The sequence below is a fragment of the Aedes aegypti genome, unplaced genomic scaffold (genome assembly GCF_002204515.2).
Source record: "Aedes aegypti strain LVP_AGWG unplaced genomic scaffold, AaegL5.0 Primary Assembly AGWG_AaegL5_hic_scaff_1721_PBJ_arrow, whole genome shotgun sequence".
Classification (NCBI taxonomy): Eukaryota; Metazoa; Arthropoda; class Insecta; order Diptera; family Culicidae; genus Aedes; species Aedes aegypti.
In genome coordinates, this window is record NW_018735181.1 from 6,119 (window position 1) to 26,779 (window position 20,661).

The 20,661-nt window shown below is 39.6% G+C and overlaps 1 protein-coding gene across 1 annotated transcript; it reads left to right on the forward strand.

Annotated features, from left to right (window-relative positions):
• The first annotated feature begins 2,344 nt into the window (after positions 1 to 2,344).
• On the forward strand, positions 2,345 to 3,182 carry LOC5574627 (protein D3). The gene is made up of 2 exons (XM_001661493.2): positions 2,345 to 3,027; positions 3,120 to 3,182. Exons 1-2 carry the CDS (start codon positions 2,391 to 2,393, stop codon positions 3,170 to 3,172), a joined length of 690 nt encoding a protein of 229 aa, XP_001661543.2. The 5' UTR covers positions 2,345 to 2,390; the 3' UTR covers positions 3,173 to 3,182.
• Positions 3,183 to 20,661: the final 17,479 nt, after the last annotated feature.

Here is a 20,661-nt window from a genome sequence, read left to right on the forward strand (position 1 = left end):
TCAATCAGAATAAGCCGATCAAATCATATTCGGAGAGTGTTACAGTTCACGAACCATATCAGTTCGTGGCACATCGCGTTCGGAGAGCCCTATGAATGTAAACATTCACTCTCTGGTTTGGTACGTGGCACGAGAGCGTTCGAGAGCAGCAACTCTCACAGACTGCAACAATATCGAGTCGTTCGGGTGATTTATGTTTTGCATGAAATTGGTAATAACTTTCATATTTATTGATAATTCAGCCTTTAACAACCTAATTATAATCTATTGACTCATTGAACATCTCTTTGGTTGCAAAAATAGCGCAGAAAATGGAAAATATTCGACTCTGTTTCTTGATCAGAATGAGAGTGGGTCAGCGAATGTTACAAGTGTTGACACACAGTGGTCGACGCGAAACAGTGAGTGGTGGTGTGTGTCTGTCTTGTGTATGTTCATGGCTCGTCATCTTCCACGAACGTAAATGTCATGGGTGTTGCATGAATGTAGGCGAATAAATGGGATGGAATTTATGGCTCGTGTGTCAATGATCGTTAAATTTTCCAAAGCCTGATTTTATTAGTAAATTTTACACCAACTAGGACTGCTTCAGCCATACTGGTTTTGAACATTGCATCAATCATTTGATTCAATTGTTCAGCTTGAAATTCAAAATCAGAGGGAATATTTTATTAGAAGTAGGTGCATTTTCTGATGATTTTTTGTTGGGATTCTCCGTTAATGAATAGACGGAATGACTGATTTTACCTGATGGGTATGATTCTTAAGCAAGCGATCGTTAACTGAAAAATGAGCATTGTTGGAGATTCTGCCTGGGGAACTCCTGGAACGATAAACGTTACCGTTCATCTGTCTGGTACGAGCATCGACGATTCGTTTACGCTAAGAGCAATCCCAAAAGTAAGACTTTTGGTTGCCCCCGCAATTTGCACATCTTCATCTTCTTCTTGGCATTAACGTCCCTACTGGGACAGAGTCTGCTTCTCAACTTAGTGTTCAATGAGCACTTCCACAGTTATTAACCGAGAGCTTTCTTTGCCAAAGTTGCCCTTTTTGCATCCGTATATCGTGTGGCAGGTACGATGATACTCTATACCGACCGGGAATCGAACCCGGGCACCTTCAGTATGGCTTTGCTTTGTAACCACGGACTCTAACTACTCAGCTAAGGAAGGCCCCTGCAATTTGCACATACAAACTTTTTGGTATCTTCCTTTATAGGACAGACGTCCTTAGCGTGAGAAGAACCTCCGCAAATGATACATTTAGCATCCATGCGGCAATGTTATTATGACCTATTTTGGGCACTGAGTTGGATACTGAAAATTTCCTCCAGATTTCTGTAATTGTCACCATGTCACACGGACATCGAACATAAGTCTAGTTTTTTCTAAAGCTTTAATATTATTTAGATCTTTTTTGTTAAAGTGAACTAAATAATATTCTTGAGAAAGCCCTTTCCGAAGAATGCCATATTGGGTTCTCTTTTTTATAATGATTACTTGGACTGGGGAAAATCCAAGAAAATCATTTATTCCATTTTTGATCTCTCCAGGTGACTTACATTCACTTGAGAAACCTCTCAAGACGACTTCGAACAAACTTTCAGTGTTGTCGTCATAAGTGAAAAAATGTTCTTTTTCTCTTCAAGATGTTCGAGAAGAAGTTCGCAAACTTTAAGAGTTTCCGGGAAAACGCGACAGTCTCCTCTCTTTGCGAACCGTGTTCGGCTACTAACTGCACATCTTTTTCTTCTTCTTTCTGGCGTTACGTCCCCACTAGGACAGAGCCTGCTTCTCAGCTTAGTGTTCTTATGAGCACTTCCACAGTTATTAACTAAGAGCTTACTATGCCAATGACCATTTTGCATGTGTATATCGTGTGGCAGGTACGATGATACTCTATGCCCTGGGAAGTCGAGAAAATTTCCAACCCGAAAAGATCCTCGACCGGTGGGATTCGAACCCACGACCCTCAGCTTGGTCTTGCTGAATAGCTGCGCGTTTACCGCTACGGCTATCTGGGCCCCCTAACTGCACATCAAGAACGCAAAAAAAAAAACGCTTCAAAAAGCTTTTGACCATCTAGATTGCCCAAATGCCCCTTAGTGCGTCGGTGAGTTAAGATTAAGAAAAAGTTCCTACTAAGCTACTCTTTAGGCTAGAACCAGTTTCGATCCCTTCTTGGGGCACCAGCCGACGAAGTCCAACCATGGTACCACGATCTGGCCCGTTGGTTGAGGCGGCCTTTAAAAGAAAGCCACCACCGCGGGGACGCGTGTTAGTCCTTTACGATCGGTGAAACTGGTTAGTGGTGAAGTTGATCAAAAATCGCGCGCGCGCAAGAAAAACGTTCATTACCACGTCGTTGAGCACGTGCTGCCCGGGACAATGTTACGGTTAATTACGGCAGTTGCATCACTACTGTTGGTGCTCTTGATACAGATCCGCGGATCGGAGATTCTGAACGATGCCCACATCTATCGATCGTTTGCATCGAACGAGATTGTCCCGGATGTGGTGGACGAAGCGCCGGACTGTTGGCTTCGAGTTGCGTTCAAAAGTGGTCGCGAAGCGGAAGGTGGCAATCGATTAACTCCGACGCAAACCAGAAGTGTTCCGTCGCTCAGTTTCAATGCGAACGAGAGATCGTTCTACACGCTGCTTATGACCGATCCTGATACTCCGAGTCGTGATGACCCGAGAGATAGAGAATTCGTGCACTGGGTCGTTGGTAACATCCAGGGGAACGATCTAGACCGAGCGGAAACTCTGGTGGAATACGTTGGAGCTGTCCCACCCAAGGGAAGCGGAATGCACCGGTATGTGTTCCTGTTGTACGAACACGAATCTCGACTGAACTTCACAACGGAGGTGCGTCTCTCCAATCGCTGTCGCAACCCCCGGCGATACTTCTCCTCAAGGAACTTCGCCCAAAAGTATGGATTGACCAATTTGTGGGCGGGCAATTTCTTCCAGGCGCAGTACGATGACTACGTGGCGCAACTGCAGGGACAACTGTCCGAATGTACTGAGTATAGCGAGAAAATTGTTTTCTACGTGTGAATGTGTTCTCTGATCGATTGATGTTTTCTTCTCTGTGATTTGTGTGATTTCCAGGTACATCAGCCGATCTGAATGGCCCGAGGAATGGAACCGTGTTCGGCGGTTGAGTGCTCCGTGATTTGAATTAGTGTTAAATGGATTGAAATATAAGTTGAATAAAATGTGAGAACAATCGTTTTTAGTGTTTAAACTGAAAGAAATTTTAGTGTATTTTGGAAACCAAACAATATAAGGACTCAGCCATTTCATGAAAAACCGATTAAGTGGGTCACCGAATTCCGTGAAAATGTGCTATTTTGTTCCTTATCCGAAATAAGGATACACGTATTTTTGGATGTTTTGATTAGAGTGACGATATCCGAAATAGGGTGACCAGAAAAAATCGCGATTTTGCAAAATTTTTATTTTTAAAATAATTATAACTTTTAATGTTTTGACCGATTTTCAATCTTTTTGGACGAAATGCAATATATATATATATATATATATATATATATATATATATATATATATATATATATATATATATATATATATATATATATATATATATATATATATATATATATATATATATATATATATATATATATGAATGAATGAAAATTTCTAAAAATAACTAGAAATTTTTATATATTTTCACCTTAAAAAAGTTTTTTTTTCAGATTTTGTATGAGAAGTTGAAATCTTAAGCTTTCATTCCCTAAGAAAAGATTGGAAATCGGTTGAGCTGTTCAAAAGTTATGAATTTTTTTTAATAAAAATCTAATGCGCTGCGACCTACAGTGTGTGCCGATGAAAAATGACTGATTTTTTATTTTCAAAAAAATATATCTCAAAAACTAAAAAACATACATCGCTGAAAATTTGACAGTCAACGTAAAATTTTCTGAACTTTCAAGAAAAAATGAGAACAGCTATAGCCCCTTTGGTCCCGAGGCCAAAAAAACGAAAATTATTGTTTTTTTTTTTCAATTTTTGTGAAATTTTATATTTTTCCTGAAAAGTCAAAATTTTTAGCTTTCATTTCGTCCAAAAAAAAAAAATGAAAATCGGTCGAACAATTCAAAAGTGCAAAATCGTAATTTTTCTGGTCACCTTATTTCGGAGATGGTCACCCTAATCAAAAAATCCAAAAGCACGTGTATCCTTATTTCAGATAAGGAACAAAATAGCAAATTTTCACGGAATTCGGTGACCCACTAGATCGGTTTTTCATGGAATGGCTGGTTTGTTAATTTTATAAAGTGGACACCTTGATTATGCTTTTTCATTTATTAATAAAATCAAAATCGGTATTGTGCATCTTTGAACTACTATTCTACAATGCTATGCAAATTTAACATCTAACAAAATGCTTCTGGTTGAAGAACTAAATACTTTTTTTTAAGTCTAAGAAAAGCTGTTATTCAAAGTTAATGGTTTATCCATTCATGGCCAAATTTTCTGAAATACCATCCTTTTACTCCCAGCAAAAGTAAAGTCAAAAGCGTGTTCAAAATTTGTTTAGATTACTAAAGAAATTATATTTGTGTAATAGAGTGCCAAATCATAATTTTTAACCGCGTTTCATTAAAAAATCTCATACTTTAAAAAACATATACGCATATTTACCGACCTACAGCTATTTATAAATTTTATCTCCACAGATTTCGATGGAAAATGTCAGAATGACATATTATAAAAATAAAACATGTTGTAATACAGATTATCACTTATTTTTTTTAGAATCACCCTAATTCACTGAATTCAAATAACCATATCATCTCCCTTGAACTGTAATAAGTTAGTTATTGTAGAAGCTTACGATAGATCACACGATACGATCTATGTGATGAATGAAGAATAAAGATAGTTGAATTGTAATGTTTGGTTTCCGCGTGTTATAGTTCGAAGATTTACAGTGTAATGTGACTAGAAGGTGGTATCAATCGGGGATTATACATGGAAAATAAATTTGATATCATTGCAGAAATGTTGTAAATTTTTATGATTTCCATTGTGCTTCGAGAGGTCTTTTGAAAATAAAGTTTTTTTTCATTATTGTGCTTTAAGTATGGCATGGAAACTCAGCAACTCTTTGAAGGCATTAGTTATTTTTCATATAAAAACTATATTTGTACTTTCGTCAAGACGTACATTAAACCTACAAGTTTAACTCATTTCAGTTCCCTTTAAATGTATGACTTTTATGATATCTAGAAAATGGTTGCTCAAAAAAATGTGACTAGAGTCGTCATATTGATGATGCTTTTAAAGGCCAAGCCCTATTTTCGTGTTTTTAGCCAATTACAGTAATTATTTATGGATCACAAGCTAGAACTAGTTTAAAATGCTCAATTTTACATTCTCACTAGCGCCACCTAGCGGCAAAATCGCGAACTAAACAATTTGCTATCCGGATGTCCTTGAACCCCTGAACAACTTTGCCGAAGACCCGAACTTCCTATCTCTTATGGATCACAAGCTAGAACTAGTTTAAAATGCTCAATTTTACATGCTCACTAGCGCCACCTAGCGGCAAAATCGCGAACTAAACAATTTGCTATCCGGATGTCCTTGAACCCCTGAACAACTTTGCCGAAGACCCGAACTTCCTATCTCTTATGGATCACAAGCTAGAACTAGTTTAAAAATGCTCAATTTTACATTCTCACTAGCGCCACCTAGCGGCAAAATCGCGAACCAAACTATTTGCTTTCGGGATGTCCTTGATCCCCTCAACAACTTTGCTGAAGATCGCTTCTTTGCAAGTCGTAAGGATCTCGAGATATAGCAGTGTGAATTTACCTGTTTGAGGTGATGCTAAACTTTTCAGGGTGATTCAATATTCAGCTGAGTGTTGCAATATTTATTTTAGTGAGTCCGTATTTATGACGGGTAGTGTAACATGCAAAATGTGTCCACTTTATAGAATGAACAGTCCTTACTGAGGGGTCTTCCTTAGCCGAGTGGTTAGAGACCGCTGCTACAAAGCAAAGCCATGCTGAAGGTGTCTGGGTTCGATTTCTGGTCGGTCCAGGATCTTTTCGTAATGAAAATTTACTTGATTTCCCTGGGCATAGAGTATAATCGTACCTGCCACACGATATACGAATGCGAAAATGACAACTTTGGCAAAGAAAGCTCTCAGTTAATAACTGTGGAAGTGCTCATAAGAACACTAAGCTTAGAAGCAGGCTCTGTCCCAGTGAGGACGATAATGACAAGATGAAGAAGTCCTTACTAGAATCGGGTGTACCAATAGTCAGCGGCATTATTTTACATCATAAGAAAGCTTTTCGCCTATAAGAGCACTATTTCTAATTCCTGTTCCTATACAGTGGCCCAATTTCATATTCGTACAGGATACTGTTTCCACATCAAGTTAGTAAAAAACTATTAAATGAAGTATTGAGCTACAAATACTTTATCCACATTGAAGGTAACAGGTGTCATCTATTGTTTGCCGATCACTAAATGTTTCCATTTACATTCATCTTTGAATTAATAGAAAAGTATGAATTGATGTCTAAAATTCACCCAATTCCATATTCGTACACCTACCAATATTCATACGCACAACGTTCAAAACTAAATTTAGAAGGTCTATTTGATTACTGAAATGCTTAATTATGATGTTCAGATGCAGTGAAATACATTTGGACAATTTAATAGTGGTCATATATGAAATTTAGGTAAAGTTATGAGAAATGCCAGTTTTCCAATGATTTTTGCTATTAAATCCTATAATTCGAATAATAACGTTTATTTTTGTCATTGGATCCAATCTATAGATTATACTCGTAAGCTCTGATAGAAATTTAGTTGAAATATTGTGCTCTGCAAGATAAATCCACGTAATGCGATTATATTGAAAATGTCGATATACGGTCGCAGTAGTAATGAAAATCACCAAATGTTTTAGATTTATCAAATTTGAAACATTTGTGTCCTTGAACGACGAAAAAATCCAAGCCTACTTGAATTTTGACGTTGCGTTTGAATTGCGCGCATATCTTCTGCGCGTTACCGCCGCCGCTGGATGTGGATTTAATATAAGCGCCGCAATATATATAGTTTACAGAAATCATAAACAGTTTTTATCCCTTTTGAGTTCAGAAAAATTGTTGTGCCATAAGTTCAAAACTCTTCTAAAATGATATTTTTAATCAATGTAAACCAAATTTTCATTGTAAACAACAGGTAAATGTTAGTTTTGAATTTGTCTGTAAAAATATTTTGAACTACTAACTTCGTTTTACAATAAAGTACCCTAAACTACGCTGTACATACCTCCACATAATTGATGTCATCGTAATATTCAATTATCTTTGAAATAATATTCAAATTATATTCATATAGCACCCTATTTTGCAATTTATTGATTTTATAAGAAAAATACAAAATAACTTGAATAAGCAGAGAGCATTGATATACTATTTAATAGAATATATCCTGTTGTTTTCATCATTTAAAAAAACGTTTGTGTTGCGGTTATGGCAATAATATTTATTCTTTAAATCTCTATAATCATGTTTGGTAGTAAAATGTAAATTAAAAATGATAATTACGAAATGTTTCGATAGGAACATTAACAATGGATTATGTATATACATTTAGGAGCCAAACATAAAGAAATTGACTAAAATTTTTGGTTTTGGATTTGTTATAAATGTTATACTACCTAAGATTCAAAAGTATAAGTTGTCGATATCCACTCCTAGCTACTCTAAAACTGATTATAATTTTTTTGAAACTTGTGCAATATTCGCAGTTATCATTCTTAAGGAAGTGATGTTGAAAAAAAAAACAGTTTATTGTTCGACTTACCGAATATTTTTAGCAGAAAACATGGGAAAACTGGTATTTTTCTTAAATTTACTTAAGTTTCAAATATGTCCGCTTTGAAATTTTCCAAATATATTCTACTGCATCTGAACAACACAACGAAGAGCTTAAGTAATCATCTAGTCCATTGAAAGTTAGTTTTGAATGCTGTATATTTCTTTTTTTGTTAGGTGTACGAATATGAAATTGGGTCAATTATAGACACAATCTCAATACTTTTCCAGTTGTCAGCCAGCGCTCGATCGAGTCGGTCGGCTTTTGCCTTAGCGCAATCTTTCGGTAGTTAACGCTGTAGAATTCATTGTTGGTTCTATTCACAATGGCAACCATACGAAAAAAAATTACGTTGGTCGTCGACTTTAACGTGCTTCCTGTCCGGCCAAGTGCAGGAGACATCCACAAGTTTCTGTGCAACAAATTGGAAATTCAGATGGCTGCCGTCAAAAATCTTCCAAATGCACAACATTCGGAAATGCGTCCTCATTGAGATGAACGATTTACAAATGGCAGAGCGAGTAGCTGCGTCTCATCATTTGAAGCATTCGATGTCAGCAGAAAACAGAAAATTCAACATTCTGTCTACATGGAAGATACTGCGACGAATGTCCGCATCCATGATCTCCCGCCAGCAATACCAAATGCGGTTGTCGCCGATCACATGAAGCAGTATGGAAAGGTAGTATCTGTAGCGCGTGAATGTGGAAAAATTCTTCCCCGGTGTGCAAAACGGCGTTCGTGTGGTGCGGATTGAGCTCCAAAAACACGTACCATCATTCGTGCGCATTCAAGAACAGCTTACGACTGTTTCTTACCGTTCGCAAATACCCACATGCCGGCGGTGTGGACAAAGAGCCATCCCAAACAAAAGTGCTCAGAAGCAGCAGGCAGGCGAGAAGGAACATCAAACCCACAATGGAGTCTCCATGCGATATTCAACAAGTAGTGTGTGTGGGCTGACAACCCAGCACAGATAGGTGTACCAGTCGAAGTAAGCGAGAAATGTATACGATCGCAACATCGTCGACAGGCAGCAAGCAAAAAGGAACGTTCGTCAGATAAGCCCAGTGGATAACTCACCACCGCGGAAAGAAAGCAGACCAAAGCGCAGCGTCCATACCGGCGCGCCTCGTATATCCAACAACAATGATGACGAGATGGAAGTAGAAAGAACTGTTGATTGTGAGCACCGACTCTGATTCGGCGTCCAGATCCCGAGCCAGATGATGTAAACCGGATGGAGGATCAAATTTGATAAGCGGTCAAACGGCAAGATAAGTTCATTGCTAAATATTGTAAATAATGTATGAAATTGAATTGTAAAGTGAAATGATTTTTTTTTATTCTGACACGAATGCACCTGTTTGGTGTAAAGTGTCGTTAATAAAACAAACAAACAAACAAACAATACTTTTCCATTATTCCAAAGATTTAAGCAAATGAATACAGTTTGTCATTGCCAAAACAATAGATGACACCTATAACCTTCATTATTGATAAAGGATATCGAAGTCCATGCACCATTTAATAGATTTATACCAACTTGATATGAAAACAGTGCCCCGTACGAAAATGAGATTGAGTCACTGTAGTAGCACTAGCTTCAAAGCGTATGAAAAATAAGAATCAAAATCTCATTTTTGATAGAACTTTATTTTTTCCTTTGATGAATACGTAAATTAAGTGAATTTAGGAACTCTTTTTGGAATTTTTTGCAAGCTAAGCCCACTTTTTTCCCACGTCTCTTGATTTCGGTTTGTCCACCTTGAAAAAAGTAAATTTTGACGTAGGACTACGTTTTATTTTTTTTTAAGGGATGGTTTTCCACCCATTCTCCCCAATTTCCTCTTGGAGCAACAGGAACGAATCTGCACTGAAATGAATTTTACTGTAGAAACTACTTGAGTCCATGGTAAAATAAAGAACTGCACCAACGATTTCAACCGACTACATTAATCTGTTAACTCTTACCAAAACATAGTCAACATCACTTACACAAGAAAATTTTCTTCTGTTGATTTAACCAGAGTTGTAGTATTTTTTGACTAGAAACATTCTTGATTGAGAAGTTTAGCATCATATTTTGGACCACACTGTGTTGTACGGTAGGTGTCACGGATTGAAATACAATGCTTTGTAGTGGATGCTACTATGGACATAGTCAATTTTACTGCACTGCTCAGTGATTTCACCAGATTATAGTAAACTTAACCAGATTTTTGTAGTCGGTTGAAAATCGTGGAAGCAGTTCTTAATTCTACCATGGATTTGGTAGATTATACAACAAAATTTGTTTGCGTGTGAGGCCCAGTACAAAGCCTTGGTAGGAAAGGAACATTAAAAGTTCCCAACCTAAAGAATCTCTGACAAATCTGAATGTTAGTTTTTGAATTTTATAGGCAGTTCAAATGCAAATCAAAACTAGAATAAAAGCTCCTCTAAATTAAACACGATTTTTTCTCAGTGAACAAACAATCGCCGCGGTTTCGTTGTTTATTCGCTGCAAACACTCTTATATGGAACCATCTAAACTGACGCGACGAAAATCGCTGTGAAATCGAGTCGCTGTGGCTTTGACACGTTCATCAAACTGTGTATGATGCGAAACAACAGTGAAATCACGGCGATTGATGTCAAGGAACTGACACGGGCTGTCATTCTGCATACATTTTCGGTGCTTCCCCAGCATCGTTTTGGTACCCACTTTCTGGTCGGTTTGTCCTAAAACTTGCTCCTGATTTTCGAGTATACAGCTCATACGCTGTTAGAGTCAGTTTCTGGCCATTAAACATTATCGCATTGAATCGTCGCTTTGATGACGCATTTCATGTTTTCATCATTTTGTTTGATGTTTTACGCATCAGCTGTTTCTATCCATTCAGATTATGTTGTTCCATATGTGGACAAAAAACTGAATAACAAGCTTTTTCAATATTTAACAACACTTGTTTTGTCACTTTGTCAGCAATATTACGTGGATCGAAACTGCAGTGAAGATAAACATATTTATAGCCACTTCACTCGAGTCGAGAATGTCACCTCGCTATACGGAGGCTAGATTTCTCACGTCACGCCACTTCGTAGAATAAACCTAAATGATGAATATATAAATATATGAATAACAAAAGATTTTAACGAAGATCAATATTCGAACGTCTCAGGACCACGATCAACGTTTGAAAATTAGCATATAAGTTTTAATTTATCTCCTGTTTTCATTGAAGTTTATGAAAAATTAGGGTATGTCTGTTCCTTCTGTTAAGCAGAATAGTCGAGCTAATAACGATGTAACAAAATTGCTGTTCTTCCGGATTTCTTTATCTTCAATAGTTAGGTAAGAAACGCTTTTGTCGTGTCGATGCCTAAAATGAATAGAAGTTTTGTAAAAAAAGGTGAAAATTGCAATATAAAAAACAGCTGCAAAACAATCCAGTGAAAATATTTGACATAGCAATTCAACAGTCGAAGACCATGCCTACTAAGACCTAACTATAAAATCGGGATTAGTGCTCCAGGCCCGAACAGATGTTTTCGAAGGTTCCTTATTTGAAGGTTTCCCCTACCTTTTCCAACTGCTCCATCGATGAATTGATTAATTTCGTTCGCCCCTAGTCGTATTTAATGGTAAGTATGCACTTCAACAGAAAAGTAATCGCCTATCTATAAAATTAGGACAGGGCTTTAGGACCTTTATTGTGTACACACTCAATCTCAGTTCGGCTGTTCGGTATTTTTTAACGGTTTTAGAACCGTTAAATTACGAAAATTACCGAATTTTCAGCTTTTCTGCTTTCAATCACTGATATTCAGCAACATTTTTTTCCATTTTACTTGAAATCGGTAATAGGGTCCTTAAAATGTTTGATAAAAATTCTTGTTTTTATTTAATAACACGAAAGAGCATGTTACTTCAACTACTTTAGCAATTTTTCCCGCTCAAATAACAGCTATTTCATATTTAAACTTTAATTTTAAAATGGGGTCCATAAATGAACCTTGACACTTGTGATCATGTTTGACGTTCGCTTAGTCGACAAAAACACCACAGGGGTTTCAGTTTTAACACTGGGTTTGTTCCTATCTGACATTTCGGAGGGGGACACGGAAAACAAAATACACTCAAAATTTGAGTTTAAGCCAAGGGGTGTGACAATATTTAAAAAAAAACAAAAATATGTTTTTTGGACTTAAACCACCGGGAAAACTTTAGAAAATCGAGTAAACATGTGTTTTTGGCCTTAACTTCAGCGTTTTGGCACTAAAATCGGGACAAGGCTTTAGGACCCTATTGGCTGCTCTTCTTCAGTCTCAAGCCTGAGGCTAAATAATGGTGGGGATTATTAATACGTTGTAATTTAGTTTAAATTTTCACCTCTATGGTTTCGCATTATGCGTATTTACCACAGTGTAGTCTGTGCTTTTCGCCTTTAGCGACTTTTAAGAGATACCGATCTGGTTTTTTTCGCTGCTGGTCTTTATCGTTCTGAGATTGCGAAAAGCTTAATCCTGCCTAGTTTGGGTAGTGGCTACGGTTAGGATAGCTTAGTTAGACCAATCTTCAGCATAAAATATCAGCAACGATCAATCTTTGTAGACTCATGCAAATGGTACAGTTCAAATGGCGCAAAAACCTTACTTTTGTGAACTTTTATCTAGGGTAACCTTGTGGACCCAGTTTTTGTTACTTTCATAAACATGAAATGGCAAACTCGCGTGCTATACCTCGTGCATGCGTGCTCGTAAATAGCGCTGACGTTGCTACACTCATTTCTGAGTTAACAACCAGAGATGTATGTGATGTCACAATTTATGTTTCTGTTGATGACCTCAATAGGAAATACGTCTTTCGTTTTTGTGGTGTATTTACCAGATGATGAACCATCCCCAACGGATGATTTCAAACGAGTTGTCGTTCACTGCCTATGAAAAGGCCTTCTGCTGATTTGTGGGTAGTGATGCTGATAGTCTCACATCATCTGGAGCAGAGAAGCTCCAGTCTGATGGGACACAATTGTCCTTGCTACGAGTGAATTCCACAATGCTTGTCACTTTGTTCCTCACAACTCCCTTTGCGGGACGAGTTGACGTCTGGCTATTTGTAAAGGAATGTGTCAGATAGTCAGGCTGCTTTTAAAGCTCTTGCTTAGGCCAACTCAAGGTATAAGCTTGTTATCGCACGTCGAACTCAATTTGAGGAACTGAATCAGTGAACTCTGTAAAACTTATATGGGTCCTTGCTATTCTTCCATTGCTGGGAATGAATTGGCTTATGAATTAGCTCGCAATGGAGCATCGCATGACTTCATTGGCTCTCAGGCAGCTATTCCAATTTCGAAAGTGCTGGGTGAAGCTTCAGAAAATCTTGGGCGGCAACTCAGCACCAGCAATATTGGAATAATTTTGAGTCATGTCGTCAAACAAAATGTACATTACTGAGCCATCCCAAAGGTGGCTAAGTATTTAACAAATCTGTCAAAGCAGAATTGCAGTCTCTTGGTAACAACCTTGACTGGTCACAAGCCGACTCAACTATCACATGGCAAATATTCAGTGTGTTTGATACATTTGTGTGTGATAGTTTGTGATTTCTAATATGGAACTTCTTATCACCTGATGTGTAACTATCCAATCTTCGCGTAATTGCGAATTCCAATTACTTGGTTAACACTTATTAAGTGAAACTGATTTCAGAACCTGAATCTTCAGGACATTCTGTTATTTCTTAACCCGCTGTGGTAATGAGCTATAGGCTCTCTTTGCGCTCATGCGTTTTGTAGTGTCCTTTTTAGGGCGCTGTTCGAACCCATTGTGGTATGGAGCTACAGGCTCTCAATTCGCTTATGCGATTTTCCCTCTTCAAGAAACCCCACTCCTATTTCCTCCCATCTTTCCCTTCCCTTTCCTCTCCCATCGGGTAGATGATGAAATAGGCTCAAATATGGCGATGGCACAAATCTCCCAAATGGCGGGGAACGTGCCTCTGGAGCCGGCCTTCTGATACCTGATACTAAACAACAGCTGAATAATATGCTTGTTCAGTTGTAGATTAGCGTACCATATGTTGAATTAGACGTTGTCGAATAGATGCTCGAACATGGTCAATATTCAGCTATGAATGTTATATTTTGCACTAGACGGTATAATCATCATTCTAGGATGGCGCAGATGGCAACCCGCATAGAAATATACAATTCGTCGTATTTTCCCAAACAATAAGATTCTTCTAGCTGTTAGAGTTATTATATCACAAACAGTGGCCTTTTTTGTTGGACAATTAGAGTTCCAAAGCTCTAGACTATTATTAACGGTTTTCCATAATTCACCAGCAAACAGTAACAGAATATAACTTCTTCTTTATGGCATTACATTCCTACTGGGACAAAGCCTGCTTCTCAGATTAGTGTTCTTATTGATGGAACCCAGGCGCAGCGGACACGGTTCACTACCGTTCGACGGATAATATCCGTCCCGGGGTTCGCCGTGATAAACAGCAAGGAAGATTACACGAGATGTAAGTTTTTAAACAACTTTACTTTCTTGCGGACTAGTTACGGACTACAATAATAATAAACATTAATATCACACATTTACAATTATGCTACGTCAAACTTCTACATACACATACATATTCAGACACAATGTCATCGTTAACTGTCATCATCATCCAAGGTACTGACACATCTCAATGATTGCTCATCTTACCAGGGGGCTACCACTACTCTACTCCAACACTCCTCCTTAGTGCAGCCCACTGATCTTCACCTGACTCCTCCTGGATTAAAAATCTACTGCACAAGGTAGTACACACCATCCTTCTTAACACCAACAGCTATTACAGCTTCAGCATCCATAATACGGCAATCCTTCGGACCAAACTTGACATAATAACCTTCATCAGTGATCCGGCTCACTGATAGCACATTCGCTGACAGTCCAGGTACAAACAACAACTCTCTCACTTTTATATCAACGGATTCACCTCCTAATCCGCGACCAACGATTTTTCCTTGACCGCTTCCTTTTGCTGTTACTGTTCTTCCATCTGCCAAGGACACTTCTTCAGCACAAGGATTCCACCAACCCAAGCTCGCCGTAGAACTGGTCATGTGCTTTGAACTACCTGTATCGATAATCCACTTTTCGTCGACAGACTCATCACTTTTAGTCGTTATCGTAAAACACACCCCTCTATCACTTCTACTGCCTGAATCCGGATGCTGAACCGCCATCGACTTCTCTTGATCCTGCTGTCTCTTCACTTTTGTTCTTTCTTTTAGGTAGGCAGGACAGTACCACTGAATATGACCTTCTTTCTCACAGTAGTAGCATTTTCGAGAAATTCTCCGATTTTCTGGCAACACTGACGTCTTGATTACTTGCTCTTCACTCGTTTCTTGTCTTCGGTCTACACACCTTCTCCGCCATTCATCCAGAAGCTTCCCCTTCACATAGTCTAATTTGAGATCCTCTTCTGGACGACCTTCAAGAGCGATAACAAGCGGATTGTAGGATTCCGGCAAACTCGACAAAAGAATCGCTACAACCAAATGCTCCTTCAACGACTCTCCCATCCGTTGCAAACGGTGGACCAACTCCGTAGCTCTCACTAAATGATCGGACATGCTTCCGTTTTCATCTAGTCGCATTGAACACAGTCGACGTAGAACATGGATCTTGTTCGACAACGATCCTCGCTCATGATAGCCCTTGAGCTTCTCCCACATCTCATTAGCACTCACAGCATCCAAAATGTGGGTCAACTGGCTATCTTGTAGCTCCTAAGCTGCTCAATAGGGGATTTGTGGGTTGGGAAATGCTGAGCACAGGGTCGCTTATTCTTAATAGCACCGTTACGCTGACTAAACCGGTCACTCACCTTTAGCAGGAGCTGGATTCTAACCGCCAGCTGTCAGTTCCGTACGAGGGGAAGGAAACCAACTATTATCTGGACCAAAGTCAGTAGAATTCAAGGTGAAAATCGTATTTCTCCAGCGGACTACCCAGATCGAGGCGTGAATGCCCCTTTTTGGGCACGGGAAAGCGAGCAAAATATCAAAAGGGTGTATATAAACCAATTGTGGGGGTTTCAAATAGAAAAATAACCACCAAAGTTTCTAACTTACATGCCTACATTTATTTTGCCTCTTTGGGCCCTAAAGAGAGAGACATCATTGGTAAGGTGTACTTGCGATTTTGGTGAGGGTGGTTGGTGCTGTACGGTGGCTAGCTTGGTGGTCGGTGGTGGTAGGCGGTGGCATGCATGCATCGGAGGGGTGGCTTTCACGGCGGTAACTGATGGCTTGACTGGGGTGGGTTTTCGACGAAGGCTGAACGCTGCCGCAGAGAATGCGTTGGGAACCTCTGCGCAGAATGGTGGGGTTGGTGGCTTACACGGACGCAGCAATACTAACGGCGAAGCTGGTTGATGGAGAACGCAGACGCAGACAATGCGGTGGAAACCTCTGCTATGGCCGACTCAATCCACAATCCGGCTTAAAGGACTGCCGATTCCCAAAATGGAGATGGTGGGGAATGGTCTTCAAAGGAAATCTTCCGTCCGCAATTCCAGAATCCTCCAGGTGGCTTGGGTTCAGGGTATTGTAATAATGTCCGGTTTAGACCGGTCCAAAAGGCCTTGGGAAATTCTGTGGATGCACAAAAAGAAGTCCTCCGGAACCCGAAGGTCAAAAAGAAAAGGCCCAGAAGTGGACCTATTCCGGGAAATTAGCACACCTTGAAACTGTCTCTCTCTTCCTTCACCATACTAATAGTTAATCACAATAGTAACAAAAAAATTACCTTTTCTTTTGAAATCCTATTCAACTATAGGAATTAATTGAACCTTTTGTTTGATGGTTCTATTGTTTAAGCTATAACAAAGACACATTATAATTACAATCACATAATACATTTTTTTTTAACTAACCGTACTTTGAACTATTTATCGTACTTCTTAACACTTGCCGTACTATTAGCTTTAAGTTTTAACTAGTTTTTAAGTTTTAACTAGCTTTTAAGATCTAAAAGAAAAACCACAAATTAATTTTATACACCACAATTTTACACATTACATTTTTTTACGTTTTTAAGAATACACGGCGCGCACTACTTTTATCTGTGATAGTCACGAACAGAATGAAGTCAATTTTCCCTGGAATTCTTTGCTTGGACATTAATCAGCAGAAAACATCCGAAGTTTGGCAACTCACCCGAAGTGAGGCCACTCAGATTTAGGTTGGCAACATTTCCGCGCAGGGTTCGTGTTAGGCCGACTACATTTAGGTAACTCAAACCGCTGCCAATAAATGACGCAAGTTTCGAGACAACGTAACGTGTGTTACTATAATAACGCCTTTAGCTCTGCAATGACAGCAAAAGGTCCCGCCAGTGAGGCTGTCATTTCAATTTTTAAATCTATGAATTGGAGTGGGAATTGGGAACACACTGGCAGGCGGGTTGAATGTACAGGGATGTTTGAGGAGGAGCCTACAAACTATAAAATTTTGGAACCGACGGTTACTATCTTCTAAAGCCAATCCAATCATCGCTCGAGCTTTCTCATCTTTTCTCGTCCACGCTGATATTATATCCACTGACTCTGGTTTGGTATCTTTAACAGTCGACCACAAATCTTCTCTCATCAGCATCAGCTCCATTCGGAATCTCCATGTTCCCCAGTTCGATTCATTAAGCCGATCGAATACAATTTTTGCCTCACTCATTTTCGGTCACTTTTTAACTTTTTCGTTTCGTCTCAAAAAACCTTCCTTATGGACCACTGTGCAACGTTCTTTCTTATTCCACAACAAACTACTTCTTTTTATCAACACCACAATAATCCAATACTAGTCCATGTAGTTGTCCAGACAAACAAAACACAACGAAACGCACAGTCCAAGAAACAAAATGGAACAACTACGCAAAGTTTCCGCACAACTATTGGCGCAACAGCAAATCTCGCTCCTCCTCGAACATAGAACAATCACAAATGTCCGTACTAATCCGTAGACGACACTTTTTCCAACATAACTTTCTGCAGTTGCATCATCCGGGATAAAAGAGACGATTCCTCAGATCGTCGATAAAACGCACAACAAACAATATCGCTTCTCGCTACAAACACTTTTTCATCCCACTTTCTTCGCGCATTCTGGGCCCATAACCTGATGGAAACCCAGGCGCAGCGGACACGGTTACACTACCGTTCGACCGGATAATATCCGTCCCGGGGTTCGCGTGATAAACAGCAAAGAAAGATTACACGAGATGTAGATTTTTAAACAACTTTACTTTCTTGCGGACTAGTACGGACTACAATAATATTGTGCTCTGCAAGATAAATCCACGTAATGCGATTATCTGGAAATGTCGATATACCGTCGCAGTGATAATAAAAATCATCAAATGTTTCAGATTTAGCAAATCTGAAACATTTGCGTCCATGAAGAACGAAAAAATCCAAGCCTACTTGAATTTTGACGTTGCGTTTGAATTGCGCGCATATCTTCTGCGCGTTACCTCCGCCGCTGGATGTGGATTTAAAATGAGCGCCGCAATAATAAACATTAATATCACACATTTACAATTATGCTACGTCAAACTTCTACATACACATACATATTCAGACACAATGTCATCGTTAACTGTCATCATCATCCAAGGTACTGACACATCTCAATGATTGCTCATCTTACCAGGGGGCTACCACTACTCTACTCCAACACTTATGAGCACTTCCACAGTTATTAACTGAGAGCTTTCTTTGCCGATTGACCATTTTTCCATGTGTATATCGTGTGGCAGGTACGAAGATACTCTATGCTCTGGGAATCGAGAAAATTTCCTTTACGAAAAGATCCTCGACCAGCGGGATTCGAACCCACGACCCTCAGCATGGTCATGCTAAATAGCTGCGCGTTTACCGCTACGGCTATCTGGGTCTCCAACAGAATATAATACTGTTCAGAAAAAAAAACAGAATATAATACTGTTCAGAAATTGTGAAATATTATGAAACAGAAAACTCGTAGGAAATAGTGGCAGTATAAAATTACCGTACCATCCACCCACCCCCTTCAGGGTTATGAAATTAGTGAATGGACTCTCTTATACTTTTTCAACAAATTGTGTGAAATCATATTTTGAAAAAAAAATCGAAAACCTACATTGCTGATGTGATGTTTTACTAGAGTGTTTGTTTTCTCTCTATCTAAATATGGAAAAAAGTGAAATCCATTTGGCTGATTTGTTTTTGGGAAAAATAGTTTACAAAATCAGCACGAATCAGTATGAAATGTCCAGCAACAGTAGCGCCGGTAAGTAATTGATCTGAATAATCTAAATGTAGCACGTGAGTCATTTGTTTTTCTCTTAGATGCGGGAATGGAATCATCGACGGAATCTACACGATCTGCTGTCAAACTGGCCGAGCCCTTTCAGCAAAATGGCTGGGATCGGAGACGCTGGGACTAAAATGACCGAAACCAGACCGGTGCTTCACCAGAAACAAGACAAGCAATGTTTTCCCGGGACGGTGCACTACGCTGTTCCTGTGGAAATCCAATAATACGACCTTTTTCACAACGTACGCTACATCGCCCACCCTGAAAGGTAACCGAGAGCTGATGACAGCAACATAACTGGTATGTTCATTATTTTTCATTCGTTCAAAGTCCGTTTGCCCATCGCGTGCATTACATTTATTTCCCCCGAATAAATACCCGTTTGTAAGTGATTCCGCGAGTGTAAAAGCTTCTTTCTGCTGATTCCGAATTCCTGGCGCTTCTCCCGTTCCACTGCTGCCTGATTCTGCCATCAGGTTATGGGCCCAGAGGCCTGGTCTCCACGGAATTCGAGGAAGTGTTCCGGAAAAGTTTTGGCTGGCCGAGCCGCCATTTTTGTTCCGCCGCGTGTGCGAAAAGTTTGGAAGAAGTATCGCGAAGACCGCCGGGCGCCGGCTGTGAGTGTGTTGGTGAGCGGAGTCTGATTTCCTCGCCGCTGATCGTTGAAGAAAAGGGGTAGTGTGCGGCACCGTCAAGAAAAGTTTATTTCGGTTTGCCAAGTGATAAACAGTTTGTGAAAATGGTTGATGCCAGGTTCTCCGTTCCGAAACTGAATGGACAGAACTGGCAGACCTGGAAAGTGCGCGTTGAAATGCTTCTGTGTCGCGAGGATCTGTGGTGTGCCATTGAGGACGATCCTCCAGAAGAAGAAGCTGCCGATGAATACGCGAAGTGGAAGAATGCCGATCGGAAGGCTAAAGCGACGATAGTGCTTTTGTTAGAAGACAGCCAGCTCCCACTGGTGAAGAACAGTGTCACCGCGCGTGATGTGTACAATTCGCTTAAATCGTACCACAGAGAAACAGACGTAACACTTAGAACAAATCTCGATCAAAATCATAGTCGCGAAATCATGTACGCCCAATGCTAAAAATACTGTAGTTGGCCGATGGACCAACAGGTGGCGGTAGTGTGTAAACGTCAAACACGAACAAAAACGACGAGAGCGCTGCGGGTGGTCGATTGACCACCTACCCAATATTTGAATCGATCGTTAAAAATTTGGTCGATGAACAGCGATGAGAGTGTGACGTCTGCTTGTCTGTGATCGTACCATCAGAAAACGAGCCGATCAGTGCGCGTCTCGCTCCTTAAAAAATTATGTGCTATGAATCTGCCGGAGCGTGGTGATTTGGAGCGACATTTGTGTGATATTGACGAGTTGTTCGATCGGTTAGGCGGAGGATGCCGGAGGTACTCATCCATGA

Bases quoted from the DNA above. Each gene is read 5' to 3' on its own strand.
- LOC5574627 (XM_001661493.2), top strand. From the start codon at position 2,391: ATGTTACGGTTAATTACGGCAGTTGCATCACTACTGTTGGTGCTCTTG. The intron at 3,028-3,119 runs GTACTGAGTATA...TGTGATTTCCAG, and splicing joins GCAGGGACAACTGTCCGAAT to GTACATCAGCCGATCTGAAT.